This window comes from Rhagoletis zephyria, unplaced genomic scaffold (genome assembly GCF_001687245.7).
Source record: "Rhagoletis zephyria isolate East Lansing unplaced genomic scaffold, Rhagoletis_zephyria_1.1 Rzeph_scaffold_03569, whole genome shotgun sequence".
Classification (NCBI taxonomy): Eukaryota; Metazoa; Arthropoda; class Insecta; order Diptera; family Tephritidae; genus Rhagoletis; species Rhagoletis zephyria.
In genome coordinates this window covers 44,664-61,252 of record NW_016160652.1, presented here as the reverse complement: position 1 = coordinate 61,252, position 16,589 = coordinate 44,664, and the positions used below count along the sequence as shown (strand labels likewise).

General features: G+C 37.2%; 2 protein-coding genes across 2 annotated transcripts; one reads left to right on the top strand and one right to left on the bottom strand.

The window, feature by feature from the left end:
- The first annotated feature begins 1,056 nt into the window (after window positions 1–1,056).
- On the top strand, window positions 1,057–1,488 carry LOC108369250 (vitelline membrane protein Vm26Ab-like). The gene is made up of 2 exons (XM_017624328.1): window positions 1,057–1,083; window positions 1,180–1,488. The coding sequence occupies exons 1-2, from the start codon at window positions 1,078–1,080 to the stop codon at window positions 1,486–1,488; spliced, it is 315 nt and encodes a 104-aa protein (XP_017479817.1). The 5' UTR covers window positions 1,057–1,077.
- An 8,444-nt stretch (window positions 1,489–9,932) lies between these two features.
- On the bottom strand, window positions 9,933–13,435 carry LOC108369249 (uncharacterized). Its single transcript, XM_017624327.1, has 2 exons — window positions 11,609–13,435; window positions 9,933–9,938 (listed from the first exon to the last, which is right to left on the bottom strand). The coding sequence occupies exons 1-2, from the start codon at window positions 13,433–13,435 to the stop codon at window positions 9,933–9,935; spliced, it is 1,833 nt and encodes a 610-aa protein (XP_017479816.1).
- Between the last annotated feature and the right edge of the window lie 3,154 nt (window positions 13,436–16,589).

Sequence of the window (16,589 nt, the reverse complement as noted above, 5' to 3'; positions counted from 1 at the left end):
TATTTTTTTTATATGAGAATTGAAGTCGGTTTTGTTTTTTGCTTAAAAAATTACTTATATTTTAATAATTATCAAAATAATTTACTCCCGATATGTGTGGGACCAGTTTTCAGTGCTCTAAGCCCGTTATCGATTCGATCGCATTAATTTGTTTATACCACACCAAGAACATGCAAATTAACAAGTCATTTACCCGATTATTTCTTGCTTTCTTTCGATTTTCGTGAATGCACAACGCGCACACAAATAAGCAGTTGTATGAGTATTTTGTATGTATGTGTGTACATATATGTATCTGCTATTTCTGTCAAAGCGTCTGCGCAAACGTGACGCGATTTATGTTTGTCATTATTTTGATAAGTATTCAATGAATGCTTAAGACACCCATAACATTTATTCAATAAAATGTTACTGATACTTTTATGTATGTATGTGCGTAGATATGTACGTATGTGGGTACTTTTACCTGTGTCTGTTTTGCCCTAATCGAGAGCAACAAATAATAAGCATTCGACATGTCTCTGGGATTATCAAGCCAATTGTGTTCTGGCGTAGGAGACAATTATCGAAAAAAATGTGGTACAGAATTTCCATTATTCAAAATCAGCAAACACATCCGCGTTAGCAAGTCGGCGCATTGTCGCGATGAAAAAAAAAAATAAAAATTATAAAATCCGTACGTAGCACATGTAGGAGAAAAGCTACTTTTCGATCTAACCCAAAAAACCAGTTCTGAACTAAAACATAATTGGCTAAAATGTAAAGAATGTCCGCTGCTGATTTGGGCGTCATGATAGAATTTTACAAGCAATGTGCGATTAAGTACCATGGCAAATGGTTTTTTTTAATTGTTTCATATACATGTATGTATGTTTATGCGTTTCATGTTTGTATGTATAAAGTATCGACATATGTGAAGTGGCACTTATGTTGCTCATAGGTACACTTCGTTATTCTAAAATTTCCATAATAATTTGAGAGCAATTACATCAATAATTTTTGTATAAATTAGCCAACGTAAATTGTATTTGGCATCAGTTAACTCGCAGCAGTCAATTAACAACAAACTATCACAAAATGAAAGTAAGTGAACTACAAACGCAAAATATCCTAGCAAAATATTTGCTATTTTTATCAAATTTCTTATATATTCATTATTTTCTGCTTTCTTCCTCGCAGTTCCTCATCTGTTTGGCTCTCCTCTTCGCCGTTGCCCAGGCTAATCCCGGTTTGGTGGCGCCTTTGACCTACTCGGCCGTTGGTGCGCCCGCCTATGCCACCTATGCTGCCTCTCCTTATGCCGCTTACTCGACCTATGCTGCACCGGCTGTCACTACCTACTCGCATGCTGCTTACTCTGCACCAGCTGTGGCCACTTACTCCAACTACGCTGCACCGGCTGTCTACAGTGCTCCTGTTGCCCGTTTCGCTTCTGTTGGTCCAGTCACTTACAGCGCCCCCCTTGTGTCCACACTGTTGAAGAAGTAAACACTTGAATTTTTTTTTGAACTATGAGAATTAAAGCGAATAAAACCAAATGATCAAATACTGAAAGACGAAATTTACTTTGTAGTTTATTTTCTTTGGCTAGTTTAAACAGGTAATAAAAAACTCACAACCGACTTCAAAACTGAGTGAAAAATATGCGCTGCCAAATATATGAGTACCATTAGTTTCTTTGTGATCCAAGGACCGCAACTAAACCAAATGAGTAAGGGGCTATCCATGAGGTACCGCTTTTCCGATAAAAAAAATTATAATTATGGAAAACGGTTGAAAAGTCCAGAGTTAGCTGGTAACGCACTAAAAAAAAATGTTCCCACGAATTTACAAAAAATGTTTTGACTTGTCATAGTGCTAATATTAACTATACGACACCCATATCTATATTTACCAGTTTCGCTATTTATTTTTGTATTACTTAATTTTAATTATTTTTTATGAAAACATAATTCATTCTATAACAAAAACCATATAACTCATCTAATACTGTGTGTAGTGAAGGTTCCTTTAAAAAATTTCTGAGTGCTCCGAATTTATGAGTCTAAAATGAGTATTTTTTTCGCCATAAATATGATTCTGATACCAGTCAACCAAGATAGTATGGCTTCTAACTTGCACTCGTATTGGCGTACCCTTCTAAGAAGGGAAATATGCTCTTTTTACACGCTTTTTTAGCTCATTCTAGAGGAAATCTTATTAAGGAAAACTTTGCTTTTGCCAACACTGGGTAATAAAGTCTTCATTTTGAACCTTAAAGCCAGTCTGCGAACTGATGAACAGAGCTATGTGTTGAAATATTGTGTCCGTCAACGGAAGTTTTATTATTAGTTAAGTTTTTCTAACCTAAAATTGAATAACACTCTGTCAAGGAAACTTTTTCAGCGCCTGAAGGATTTTTTCGCTGTGGTTTATCAACACGGTGACTAAGCGTACTTTCTCTCAAATGCCAGTACTTTCTTTTAGGGTGCTGTCCTTTGACTTTATTTATTTTTTGAAAAGTCCTCTCTCTGATATATAAAACTTTTATCAGTTGGCCTAATTAATGCATTTTAAAAATTAACGCTTGGTAACCTTGAACTTTGAAATAATAAAAGGAACAAAAATGTACTCAGACTGCTCCAATCACGGAAGCCTAAACATGTGTGCTATTTTGGTCAGTTACTTTTTACCATGTAAGAGTGTTCTTGTGAAAGCTCTAAATATTAAAAGACTGCCAGCAGAGGATTGGGACACAATTAAAAGTTGTTTGATGGAATGTCTTTAATTTTATGAGGCACACAGTAAATTAGTGCTTTGTATGCAGAAAATACTAACTGCAACTTTGAAGTACGGTTGCCAGACGTACTGATTTTTCAACTCTTGTACTGATTTTATTCATTTCTTCAATCAGTTCGCTAATGTCCTGATTTTTCCAAAATTTGTACTGATTTGTACTGAATTTTCTATTCAAACAAAATACATACTTTAGTATTTTCTTAAGGTTTTTACATAACGTTGCAACTTCCTTAAACTGTATTGTAAAAAATAAGAAGAAAATAATTTAATTATAGTTGACATGATTTAGATAATGTTTGATATGCCCAAGAAATTAATAAAACAAAAAGATCAATCGTTTTATGGGCATATCGCCGGTTCATTACGTACCAGTTGCGATAATATGATGGAGCTTAAATTATTTAAAAAGTAGGCCTAAATTTTTGGCGATTGTTGTTAGTTATCTCGAAAATAACTTTCAGTTTAATAACAATAAATTTCAATATTCGAATGTCTTTCGCCTATAACGTACAACTCCCTTTTCTCAATTTACTGACTTTGTAAAAAAGTTTTGCATACAAGACCTAGAGTTAGATACTCTTTTTAGCGAATTCTTAGTCTTTCACAGTTTTTGCGTAGTTGAAAAATTATTTAAGCGATGAGGAAATATAGATGAACTCCTTAAAAAGTGGTACTTTTTCACAGTATTAGAGGATCTTAAGAATAAAGTTTGTTTCCTGTTGCAAAGAGAGAAACCGGCTTCTAATTAAAATTTTTGAAAGTGAACTTCAAATTAAAAGTAATTTTCAAAAAAGAAATGTATAGAATTCTTTGACAATTTAATCACTGAAAATGGGAAATGGGAATGGGAATTATTGCTACTCAAAAAGTCACAAATATAAAATAATTTATTGGCTCCTGTGTATAATGTGTACACTCATGTTAAAATGAATAACACTTTTACTTTTTATGAACTATACTTTATTTTTATACCAAAATATTGTTAAAAACAAGAACTCAGCCGTTTTAAATTATTTTCTATTACTTACATTCATAATTTTGCTTTAAATAAAAATGTACTGAAAAGTACTGTGTTTTTTAGCATGAAAAAGTCTAATGTTCTGATTTCGCGCATACAAAATCTGGCAACCCTATTTTGAGGGCGCTAAACGTTTCACCCCTACAATGTTTTTTTTTTCAATGCAGAGAACTAGTGAGAATAATATAGAAATTATAGTTGTAAAAATCTACAAATATTTTTAACCGACTTGAAAAAAACGAAGAGGTTATCAATTTGCCGAAATATATATTTTTATGTATGTTACCGCATAGGTAAAATATATCAAAGAAATACCGCAAAAGAAACCAAAACGGCTTGCAATAACAAAAAACAGCTTTGTTGGTGGCTTGTTTTTTGGTATTATAATACTGTTTTTTTTTTTTTTTGTCGTTTTTACCACCACAAAAGAATTGAAAAAGGGGGACAAAAAAATAGCACCTCGTTTGGAAATGGCCCATATGAAAGTTTGTCCCTTATTTTTATTTCAAAAATATGGTCACCGTATTTATCAACCAAACGAGGCGAAGCTGTTTGGATAAGTTTGTTCTTAGCTAAGCAATTAGCGGCGAGCTTGGCCCATTGGGGGACGCGACTTCGGCTCCCGCTTAGGTCTAGAACAGTTCCAGGCAAAATACACCCGCACACATAGCAAAGAAAGTGCACATAGCTCCGCGAGGCTACTGGCTGCCTGGCACTGGTCTAAAACAGAAGTCCGTTGAGGAGGCGAAGTGTGTGGATATTTTTATGTAGACTTTGAATTGTATCGAAGCCCAATATGAACGTTTGATAGACGATAATGGCAGTACGATCTTGTGGATAATCTGTACACTATGCAGCAGTGAATAAGCTTAATACTTCGTTTCCACCACTCCTTAACTGCAGCTTATGCAAATTGGAAAAAGGAGATTACAACTTAAAGAACGTAATTGCTCACATTAAGCACACGCGAGTGAAAGAAAAAAAGCAAACAGTAGAAAATAAACCTTGCCATGGACCCATGGCATTCGAATTCTTAAAACTTAAAACTGTATTTAAACTTTTTGTGTTTGATATTTTTTTCTAGTTTCGAAGCCATTGTGTTTCGGTAAAGGGACTTTCTCTTGTCATCCAAGCAGTTCAGATTGGCGCTTTGAAGATTACCAAAGTCGCTCCACGCATAAAACATTGAGTCTGTAACGACGATAACGATGTTTAACTGGGAATTAGGTGTTAACCATAAATGGTTCTTGGACTTCACCGAGCAAAGCGCTTCTTGAGGTCATTGGTATCATTGAAGGTTATGCCCTCGAAGCACAAGTGTCGTTTTCAAATGAAGGCTAGACATTCAAATTTGTATTGGAAATGTCATCTTATAGGCCCATTTCACATAAATCTACGTCTCGTGTCTCAATTCTATTCAAACACATTTTGATGGTGTAAAACTTTAATCAGAAACATCGAATGTAAAAACCCAATGAGCAAAATAAACTTGCTGGAAGTTTACTGAAAGTTTTGACAGCGTATAAAAATTATAATCGTTTTGCTTGGGTTTTTCCTCGCCTTTCCATTTTTAAAAACAAATATGGTACTTAGGATTATAAGTTACCAAACGTTTCTGCATTCCATCTAACAAACTCTCTTTTTATTTTTAGAACCTACAAATTTTGACAGCCTTGCTTTTTTGCAATATCATTCGCAACAAGCAGTAAAAAAATTTCCCTTTGACAAAATTTCCAGCAAATAAAAAAATAGTATGAAGCGGAACAGGCAGGCAGTGACAATAAGCATTAATACCCATTGTCGATAGCAAATGTATGTATGTATGTATACAGAGCATTTTTTTTTTGGGCTTGAGGCTAAATATGAGCTACAATGTGTGGGCGAGTTCTTGCGGATATAAGAATGTATGTATGTATATATACCTAATAATGTACATATAAATAATTAAATGAATAATATATTGGTATAAGCGAAAATAATTGCGTAAAAAATGTACTTACATACCAAATTTTTGCTATAAATTATGCTTGAGAACTCATAATTGGCATCAGTTAACTCGCAGCAGTCAATTAACAACAAACTATCACAAAATGAAAGTAAGTGAACTACAAACGCAAAATATCCTAGCAAAATATTTGCTATTTTTATCAAATTTTTTATATTCATTATTTTCTGCTTTCTTCCTCGCAGTTCCTCATCTGTTTGGCCCTCCTCTTCGCCGTTGCCCAGGCTAATCCCGGTTTGGTGGCGCCTTTGACTTACTCGGCCGTTGGTGCGCCCGCCTATGCCACCTATGCCGCCTCTCCTTATGCCGCTTACTCGACCTATGCTGCACCCGCTGTCACTACCTACTCGCATGCTGCTTACTCTGCACCAGCTGTGGCCACTTACTCCAACTACGCTGCACCGGCTGTCTACAGCGCTCCTGTTGCCCGTTTCGCTTCTGTTGCTCCAGTAGCTCCAGTCACCTACAGTGCCCCCCTTGTGTCTACTCTGTTAAAGAAAAAGTAAAGTTTTGAGCGATTTTTGTGATTAAAATGATACTTATGTTAAAGGACCAAATACAATTTTCGAACTGAAAAAAACTAACACATTTTGTTTTATTCCTTGCAATCATCCAACCCTACAGTGTGTGAAAAATATGATCGAAAATGCTCTGGGAACTTTCATCCAGCTAAAAATTAAAATAATGGCACGCGGGTATATAGGTTTTTAGAAGAATTCTGGTTTGACGTGTTCTTCGAAGTGAAGCTTTCGTTCCGTTCTCTTTTTTATAAAGCAACCGCATTTCTGGCTGGTATATTTCAGGACGAATGGATACGGATTGAGCCAAGAGCTTGTGTGAGCAAATCCAACTTTTGCCAAAAAATGTCAGTTACGCGGTTTTGTACTTTAAACCACCATATTCATTAATAAATTTTTTTCGATTTAAACAGGAAATTCGATCAATACTTTTAAAACTTATTAATGAATTGGTCATATAAACGATCTATATGAAGAAAAATGGGCGTTTTTATTAATGAATGGTATTGAAGCTCGGTGTCTGCCAGACTATCAAATCAGTAGCAGGGGGTTAATTTAGTGACAGCACTGCTATTGGCATTAAAATTTCATTACCATTACCGTTATCGTTACCATTACCAATGCTATTATCATTATCATATGATTACAACTACCATTACCATTTCCGTTACCAATACCATTACCATTATCATTACCATTACTATTGCCATTACTATTGCCATTACTATTACCGTCAGTAATAGCACTGCAGTTGCAATTACAATTACCGTCAGTAATACCACTACAGTTGTCATTACCATTACCATTACTATTTACATTACCATTGCCGCCACCATTTCCATTACTACATATTACCATTACCAATATCATTACTATTACCATTACCATCGCAATTAACATTATCTATACTATTACCATTACCAATGTCATTATCATTACCATAGCCGTTGCTACTTCCATTACTTTTACTAAATAAGCTAAGAATAGCTAATCATAAGTATCAGCACTACCATTACCTTTACTATGTACTACGATCGTCGTAAGTACGGTTTTGGTTTTCAGTTTGAAATCTTAACATAGGGGCATTCAGCATCAAAACATCAAATAAAATGCAAGCTGTAACTGAAATTGCAAAAAAAAGAGCATTTAAAATTCAGGTTTTTCACAACCGAATGCACAAGTATTGATATATACCCAGTGGACAAATGGGAATGCATTAGCTTTTTCTACAACAAGCGAATAATGTCTAGTTTTGAAGCCACAAACAAAAATAAAAAGTTTGAGAACTAACCTAGATGTGTATGTCTTTTTTCACGTGATCCCAACAGCTGCTGTAGCCGAATGGATGCGTGTTCGACTACCAACTGTGGTTGGTCACGGTTTCAAACCGTGTGGCACGGATGTTATTTTTTTATCAATTTTATTTGTACATAGATTCTAATCATAGTTTTGTAAAACGACATGCGACAACGCTGTAAAGAGATTCTTGCATCTTTTCGTGCCTTGGTTATAGGGGCTATCCATTACCTTAAGCAGTCCCAAACATTACTTTTATCCACTGGGTATGTATAAATAATTAGTACGTACACACATACACGAGTAGGAATTTAAGAAATACGAATAGGCATACATATATAAATTTCTATTAAAAAAAAATAGAGGCTTATCCGATTGTTGGTAAGAAACACTTACATGTGATATTCGCATTCGCGTTTTCAAACCGGTTTCGGCTGATCACATTAACATTTCACAAACACTTAACAAGAAAAAAAAAACGGTCTTTTTTTATTATTCGGTCTTAATATATTTAAATAAAAAGAAAGCAAATCATTAGACGACACTGTTTATTGTCTAATTAATTAAAACTGCCAAACAAAACTTGAATTAATTTTGGCAGAATTCGGACATGCGCACTCGCAAGCAACTGCCTGACTAACAGACATACATACATACATACACGCATGTCTACATATTAAGATAAATATATATATAACTGTATTAAATTAAAATATAATTTCGAAACCAGTATTTTCTTATTACTGAACGGGTATCAGCTAGTACGTATGTATCTTTAATATTGTCTCACGCCAGAATCATCGGAAGCCACATGACAAACGTTCTAGAGACCAAATATCAGCTACTGAACATCAACAGCTACCGGATATTACGGTTGTGGGACCAAGTGAGAAAAAGTATACACATTTATACACACAAAATAAATGAATATATTTACATATGTATATATACACATAAATACATATGTTTGTATGTATGTATGTATATTTTTATTTATTACTCAAGATGTTCTAGACGAACTCATTTGTATAAAAGGATTGACTTCAGCACTAAGCGCCACAGTTGTTAGTTGACTTAGTCCAGTCGTATTCAGCAAAAATGAAAGTGAGTTTTGTTCTTAAATACATACATTCCATTTCCAGTTGAACTTTAAAATTTTCAATACAGTGCTTTTTTGATAAATTCTCACATTTCTAACGCTATTTCCATTAACTTTGCAGCTATTTGTATTCTTCGCTTTATTGCTCGCCGTGCTTGGCCTTACTTTGGCTGATGTATCGCATTTGCCCGAGGTACAAGCTCAGCGCCAGAAGCAGGCTGCTGGCGTAGAACATGGACACCAGCAACATCACCACAACACTCATGGCAGCGCTGGTCACTCAACTCATTATTGAATATTGTTGGACGATTTTCTGCTGTGATTACATACATATCTACATACAAATGTGTTTGATTTCCCATTAAAATAAAATAAATGAAGTATTACTCAAGTTTAGCTGATTTTAGCAAAAAGTTTTTGGTGGTCAGTTATATGTGTATTAGAGACACCCATGCAGATTAGCGATTTTGGCCGGCTCTGAACATACATATCACTTTAAGCCGATGTTAGCTTCTTACACAAACAAAGAGGTTTTCGACTGCAGCGTTTCTACTAGCAAATAGTGATGCCAGATCGAAATAAAAAAATATCGATTTTCGAGTCGAAATAAAAATAATCGATGCAGGAAGGAGAGTATGTCCTTCCTGAGAACTTCCAAGTGGTTTAAGAAATTTTGATAGAAGAAAATATATTTTCCATTTCATGAGCATTTTTTTATATGTTTGTGTATATCGTCATCTGAAATGCAAAAAGACGTAACAAACACCATCGTTAAAATGCAAAAAGTCATAACTAATAAAAAATTCAAAATTCATTTTTTGATTTATATGATGGATTTCATCGAATTACAACTCCCTACATCATTTTATGAAAAAAAAATTTAAATATTAGTCACGACTCTTTCCATTTCATTTACGATGTTGTTACGTCTTTTTGCATTGCAGGTGGGAATATTAGTTACGGAGTTTTGGTTTTTATTTAAAGATGGATATGTATACATATTTACTTAATTCCTTTAAGCAAGAAATGCGGATTATTTTTTTAACCGCCTTAAAAATGAGGATTTTATAGATCCGTCGGAATATTTTTTTTTTACGTATTGTAGCGGAGTACTTTGGACCTCGTGTGCCGTTTTCATAATTATTTTTTAACAAAAAGTTGGTACACCAAAGGTGGTCTCATACTAATTAGGTTTAGTTCCGATTATTGGATAGGAAATTAACTCTAAAATTTGTATATGAGTATTGAAGTTATTTGTTAGTTGGAATTTTTTCGGAATTTTTCGAGGTTTTTCGGAATATTTCTAACTTTATCTGTTTTTAGATTTTTCGGGTCCGTCAGGACTTCTTGAAATTTTTGTTTCTAAGTGTTCCGAACTTTACTTTCGTTATTTTTGTGGAGCATTTCGAATATCTTTGAGACTTTTAAGTAATTGTTTGCAACTGTTTGCGGAACACTTCTTAATTGTGGCCAGAGCAACATCAATCGATATATTAATTCGTACTTAAATGTTAGTTTTTGAGCGCTTCAGCGACCTGCAAATACTTTTGATTAAAAAAACTGGGATATATTGTTTTCGGTATTGAACAATCTTAGGGGATGAGAGCATTGTAATGCAGAATTCTCACCAGCTTTGGAAGTTTTATAATATAATTGGTTTTTGCGTGGTAATAACGAAGCATGATATTAGTTATACTGCGAGATATTAACGCTAAGTCATTGCAATGTCTTATTTTGCTGGAGGTGTGGACGCCTGATGTGCTTCCCAGTGTAAAATTACCCCTGTCAATACTCTTGACCAGAGTTGACCTAACTACCACTCCCATCTTCTTGCAACGGCCTCGCACTCGCAGGGCAAGTGTAATGGAGTCTTCTCGATCGAATCACAGAAGGCCTCTTAGTGACCCGTCACAGTGTCTTGTATTTTCCTTCGCCTCTCTTTGAAGAAGTTTATGATTACCCTGTGCTTTGTAAGGCTGTCAGTATTTAGGCTCGTATAGACTTATCGTATTACGCCAGTATTGTTCTCAAAATATGTTCGGCTCCTTCCTAGTTCTTCCATGATTGTGGTAGTTCCGACCATAAGGAAGAGCTCAGGCCCTATAGGAGAGAGGGTCCTTATTGGGTCTAATTACTTCGGTTTAGATACAATGCGTGATTCCAGAGCAAAGACCCAATGTTTTAACGAGAGTTTTGCTGCAGGCTAGAAGGCAGGCCGTATTAACCCTCTCTTCCAAATTCAACCTCCATTTACTGTCCTTAACAACTCCAAGGTACCTTTTACACGGTCGAGCAGTCATACAGCTATTTCCTAGGTTAGGAACAGACCAGGATGGTACCTAATACCTTTATGTAAAACGTACCTAGTCCATCTTCTCTGGAATTACTTCGAGCGCCACCTCCCTTTCAGTGTCCTCTACCAGATATGGGAGCGCCACATCAACGGAGACTAAACACTTACCCAAGGATTGCCTGTTTGTTTTCCTCGGCATCGGCATAGAACCCCACTGATCAATCACTGTATGGCGATTCAAGCGATTGGCAATCCAAAAATGATTCGATTGGGACGTTATTGAAAGCTTTGGCTACATATGTCCTGAAAATCCTGCATTTTTGAATGCTTGGTAGTATATAGCCGCCTTTTCCTGTTTGCAACACCACACTGTATATACATAGACCAATAAGCTTCACAATGTTGCGCTTCGAGGGGTAAAATTACAAGACGCACAGTGTGAATAGTAAATTTAAATCAACCTAACTAGTTTAATAATTATGTATTCGACATAACTAATAATTAATAGCCTTAAAGTACAGATTTTATTTTTCAAAAGTTCTCTAATTTACACATCAAATTTCTTTAAAAATCTCAAAACACAGCGCAAACAATAACGCACCAGCATTAGCTTCTTGCTTTGCGTAAAATAACACAGATTCTCCAATGCAAAACCACAGAGGGCACTCAACAGTCCCGCTGACCACACAATCCAGGCGAATTGAAAATACTCCTGATTCAGTGGCTGCTTCAAAGGTCGCTTTTGTTTGCGCTTACGCAGTATACCCGCACGAAACCCATCGCTTTTCGCGCTTTCAATCCATTTGATAGTAAGGCCTGCGGCTTGCGCCCGCAAAATGAACCGATTTACTAAGTGCTCGTAGGGCGACCGATTGGGCAGCAAAAATCCAAACGGCAATGTGGCAATACTTTCTCCACACTCATGCAAAGGCTTTCGGTCCATGTGTTCCTGCTGCAGTAACACAAAGTGCACCACATCTGCACAGGCGGTATAAGCGTTCGGCTTTAATGCCATTAATTCGTCTCTCAATTCGGTGGGATCACGCGGAATCAACAGTCGAAAGAAGTCCTTAGACAAACTGCTGCTGTTGCGTAAGACCTCTATTTCATTAAAGTTAGTATTTATGCTGACATTGTGCTCGACCAAAGACGCCAATGTGTTCCAAGGTGGACGAAATATGGCTGAAGCCAAGAAGCTGGTGAGCGAAGCTTGATAAAGATTTGTGAGCATGAAACCAAGTAAAGCTGTGAGCACTAAAGTGCTGGCACTGTGCCAGTGAAAGCATTTGCGATCGCACGGCGTGTTGATGGGCAGAAAGAGTAGCAAACGCCACACTTCCAAGCAGCCGCGTCCGAAGCTGGGTCGCACCTGTGGATTCCAATAGGAGGATATACGATCCGACAAGCGGCGTATAAGACTTAAGTAGAGCAGGCCAAGAATAAAACAGAACCACGTGTGGGTCTGAAAAGGGCGCACAAAATAACGGAAACGCTCGATTTCACCGCTAGATGGGACTAAGACAGAAATTGGCTGCATCCGTATGGGATAACTTAAACGCAAACCCGGATAGAAAAAATACAAATTCATTGATATGTCCAAACCGCCGCGTCGAATCTGATCAATAACGCTCATAATATTGTAATGACTCGAGTTGTTTAAAGTTACCAGTTGCAGCGTGGCATTGTGTGTCTTAGCGAGCGCTATTAGCATTTCCGCCGCATAGCCAACTATTTCCGAATTGTTTTGCATCCAAGGTTGCAGTTGAAAAGCGCGCGGTGGATCGAACTGATAGGTGGTGCGCACGCTGCTGCGATGGAAATTCTTCAACTTATCGCTGAACCAGGCCGCGTGAACCGGCATCTGTCGTACGCGCAATTGTGGAAAGCGATCATAACCGTACACAGTGAAAGGTTTTTTCTTGTTGTTTTCTTCGGCATTATCATCCACCAATACCATCGCATTGATAAAACCATTGCGCCAACACCACTCAAAATGCTCGCTCACCTGACTGCTGTACACCTGCCGACGAGTCACATGCCGTGGCACCACAAACAGACCGCGCACACGCGTCTGTCTATCGGCCAGCACGTCGTTCATGCGTTGCCACATGGGATTGCGCGTCAGTTGGCCGACGGCAATGTAAAATATGTCGCTGCTAAACTTATCCGCCACCGTAGCGGCGCCCAGTGGCTCATTGCATCCTTGAGTTATTACAAATTTGGGCGTCGTATTGGCCGCGGTTATGTAAGGTTCTATATCGCTAAAGGCGCCGAAGTAAGCGATCGTGAGTATGGCGCGTTGTGTATGTACGGCCGCGATTACCCGGTCGATTGCATCGCGTCGGCGAAGTTGAGTCACCGCATCGAAGGTGTCATTGACGATTAGCTGCAAAAGCGCGCTGGATACGTGTGATTTAAACCAAAACATTATTTGAACTGCGCTCAGCATTGAAAGCGAAATCAAAATACATAGTACGTAGTACGTAGTACGTAGTAGAAAGGTATGCGCTGCGCTATAGCTTTTTGATTGCTTAGAATACAGGACAGTTGCAAATAAACTGTAATTACTGGATTAATATTTATTTTACCGGCAAGTGGTAATTGCATTTCAATGGTTTGGGGTGAAATTTAAATAAGAAAAGTAAATTTTTGATAGTACATGCGAGTATTAGCTAATCAATTTCCAATATTTCCAATAAAAAACTAACACAGAACTACTTCTAACTAAAAATTCGTGACATTCAAGTGACACTCAAGACACTGTTTACCTTGGAGCTACATTCATCTTAATTCTTTCAGTACACTGAGAGTCTTAACTCCTTTGCTGGCGTTGGCATTCAGCTACTTTTGTGTTCCAGACCGCAAGGGGGTAAAGGGAAATAAGGTAGATAGATTAGTTAGGGCAGCAGAAGCCCTAGCAGGAGTTAAGACAGAAAGTCGGAACATTTTACCTCCTAGAAAAAATAACAAGTTTAATTTTGCAGGGTTCACACCCTACCCACAGCTAAAATCCCAGTTCTCAACCTCAGGTAGTCCTGCATGAGTTTAAACAGTGTTTCCAGAAGCTTTCCCCTTATTAGCAGTGCAACATTGTCAGCATAGGCAACCACCGGGAAGCGACTTCGCTCCGGAGTTACCAACAGGTTGTTGAGGACAGTAACCCAAAGTAATGGCGAAAGAACTCCCTCTTACTGGGTACCTCTACTCACACATCGCCAGATTGAAGCACTGCCCTCTTTACCGCAACAGCTCTGTGCAAAGCATGCTTTAAATAAACTTCATAAGGTCGGCTCCGACCCCTAGTATATTCAGGTGGTTTACGATAGCCTCAGACAATGGGATTTTAAAAGCTGCTTCGATATCAAGGAAGACACAAACCGCGTATTTCTTCTGCGAAAAAGACTATCCAATACAATCAATGTCTATGTGTAGAATCGTCTCAACGAAGATAATTTTGTAGTAGGCTTGCTGATTTAAGGAAATACGCTCCCTGAGAACACCGCTTCTTGGGTGCAGATCAATCAGACTGATCGATCGTAGGTATAAAGGTGACTCTGAACACCCTCCAAGGCAACGGAACATAGGCAGCTCGCGAATATAGGCATCAACCAGCGGCATGAGACCGTCGTAGACTTCTGCAGTTGAGCTGGTATAATGCCATCCTAACGCGGGGGAATCAATTGCCCACACAAGTCAGGAATCTGGTCAAATGATTTCTTTCGCTTTTACGATTCGGCTAAGAAGACACAACTGCAACTGTTCCTTGCGTGTTTGACTGTCCTAATTTCAAAAGCTCTTCTAAAGTTTCGGAGAACTTTAGGACCCAAACATGTGTTGCGATGAGGAGTAGAGGGCGAAATAGATCTGAAGATCGCTTTGCATACCACCTGTAATTATTAATCTGTGTACCCTATCCTTTCCATTAAAGCCACTTGGAAATCATCGGAATATCTTTAAAATTCATTACACTAATTGCACCTTTTCTGATGCAAATTTATGCCTGAGACTTTTGCTTGAAAACGCCTTAGGGAAATAAGTCACCTAAATGAGTGAATTTTATAATTACGCCTGTGCAAATATTTACATTTTGTATATCGAAAATGGACAATGTATGACACTCACGGCAATGCAGACGACCACTTTGTAAGCGATTGTAGAAAGCTTAGCACTGTATGTGCAAGTATTTGAGTTTGTTTATTTACTATTTGGTACAACAGCCAAGTGGCGTAACAGCACACACACACACACTCGTCATGATGAGGCCACACCGAGTAATGAATAATTTGCTATGTAAATACTAAATAAGAGTGGCAGCGACTACAACAACCAAAGGACACGAAAGACTCGAAACAAATAGCAAATAGAAAGTAATTCTACTAAGAAGCAAGAAAAGCTAGGCGTTAAGAAAGTAACCGCTGTGCTACAGGCAACTTAAACAAAACAAATATGCAGCTACAATAGCAACAATAATAACAACAACAATAGCAATATTAACAAGCGCAACAAAAACACTGCAGCCTGAGTTGATTTTTAGGGAAGAGAAGCAGCTGACTCTGGGCCTTTTGCCAATCCGTTGACGCTATGCGTTCAACTACATATTCAATCAACTTATTGTCTACCGCTTTATTTGTCAGTGTATATATGTAAATGTAAGAATTAACGTGCTTCCGAGTGTTTGCATGAGCTTGTGTTTGTGCAGAGTCAATCATGAATGAAATTTGCCCGCCATCTGTTTACAATGGGAATGCAGCGCGCAAATACATGCAGAGTAAGGCATTCGGTTTAAAATAATTCGCACACGCGCACATACTCACATGAACACACGTACACCCCGTGTCAATATAATAAGCGCACCACATATTGTAAACTTTTAATAATTTTATTTTTATTTTTGCTATTTAATTTTATATATTTCTTTACAAAAATATAGTTTATTTTTTACAAAAAAAGTAAGTTCAACTCACAGGGCAACACTGATTTTGTTGCGGCAAATGTTGAAGTTGTTTTTGATAGACTTTTTTGACAATTTGGCCGGGTTTTTCTCAAAATCTGTAGCTGATTGAAATTTTGTGCTTAAGGATTCGTATTCAGCACATAAAGTGTATCAGAAAGTAGTATGATTTTCTTTATCTTCATAATTTCCGTTTCCTGATGTTTATCTTTTTAAGCCTTCGGCATAGCCGAAGACAGCGCTGCTCTTACTTGTTTTACATTTCAAATGAATATTCCCACTCCCCTTTGCTCATATAAAAGAAAAGTGTTTAAATTTACCTTGGTCTTCATCTTTATTTTTATCTTTGATATATTTGCTTTTATCTTTTTCTTCATCTACATATTCAACTATATGAGCTGAGGTTGTGATGACGTGACCAGATGTTGTGTGATGTGATGTCAGATAAATCGATGCTATGCGATGTGATTTTAAGTTATGTAATGTAATGTTATTGCATGTGATGTGATGTGATAGGATGTCATGTCATGGGCTCTCATGTCATGTGATGTCATGTCATTTGACGTGGTATCATGTGGTGACATGTCATATTATGTCATATCAGGTGATGTCATGTCATTTTATATCATCA

Excerpts from the sequence above, each read along its gene's own strand:
- LOC108369249 (XM_017624327.1), bottom strand. The coding sequence starts at position 13,435 with ATGTTTTGGTTTAAATCACACGTATCCAGCGCGCTTTTGCAGCTAATC.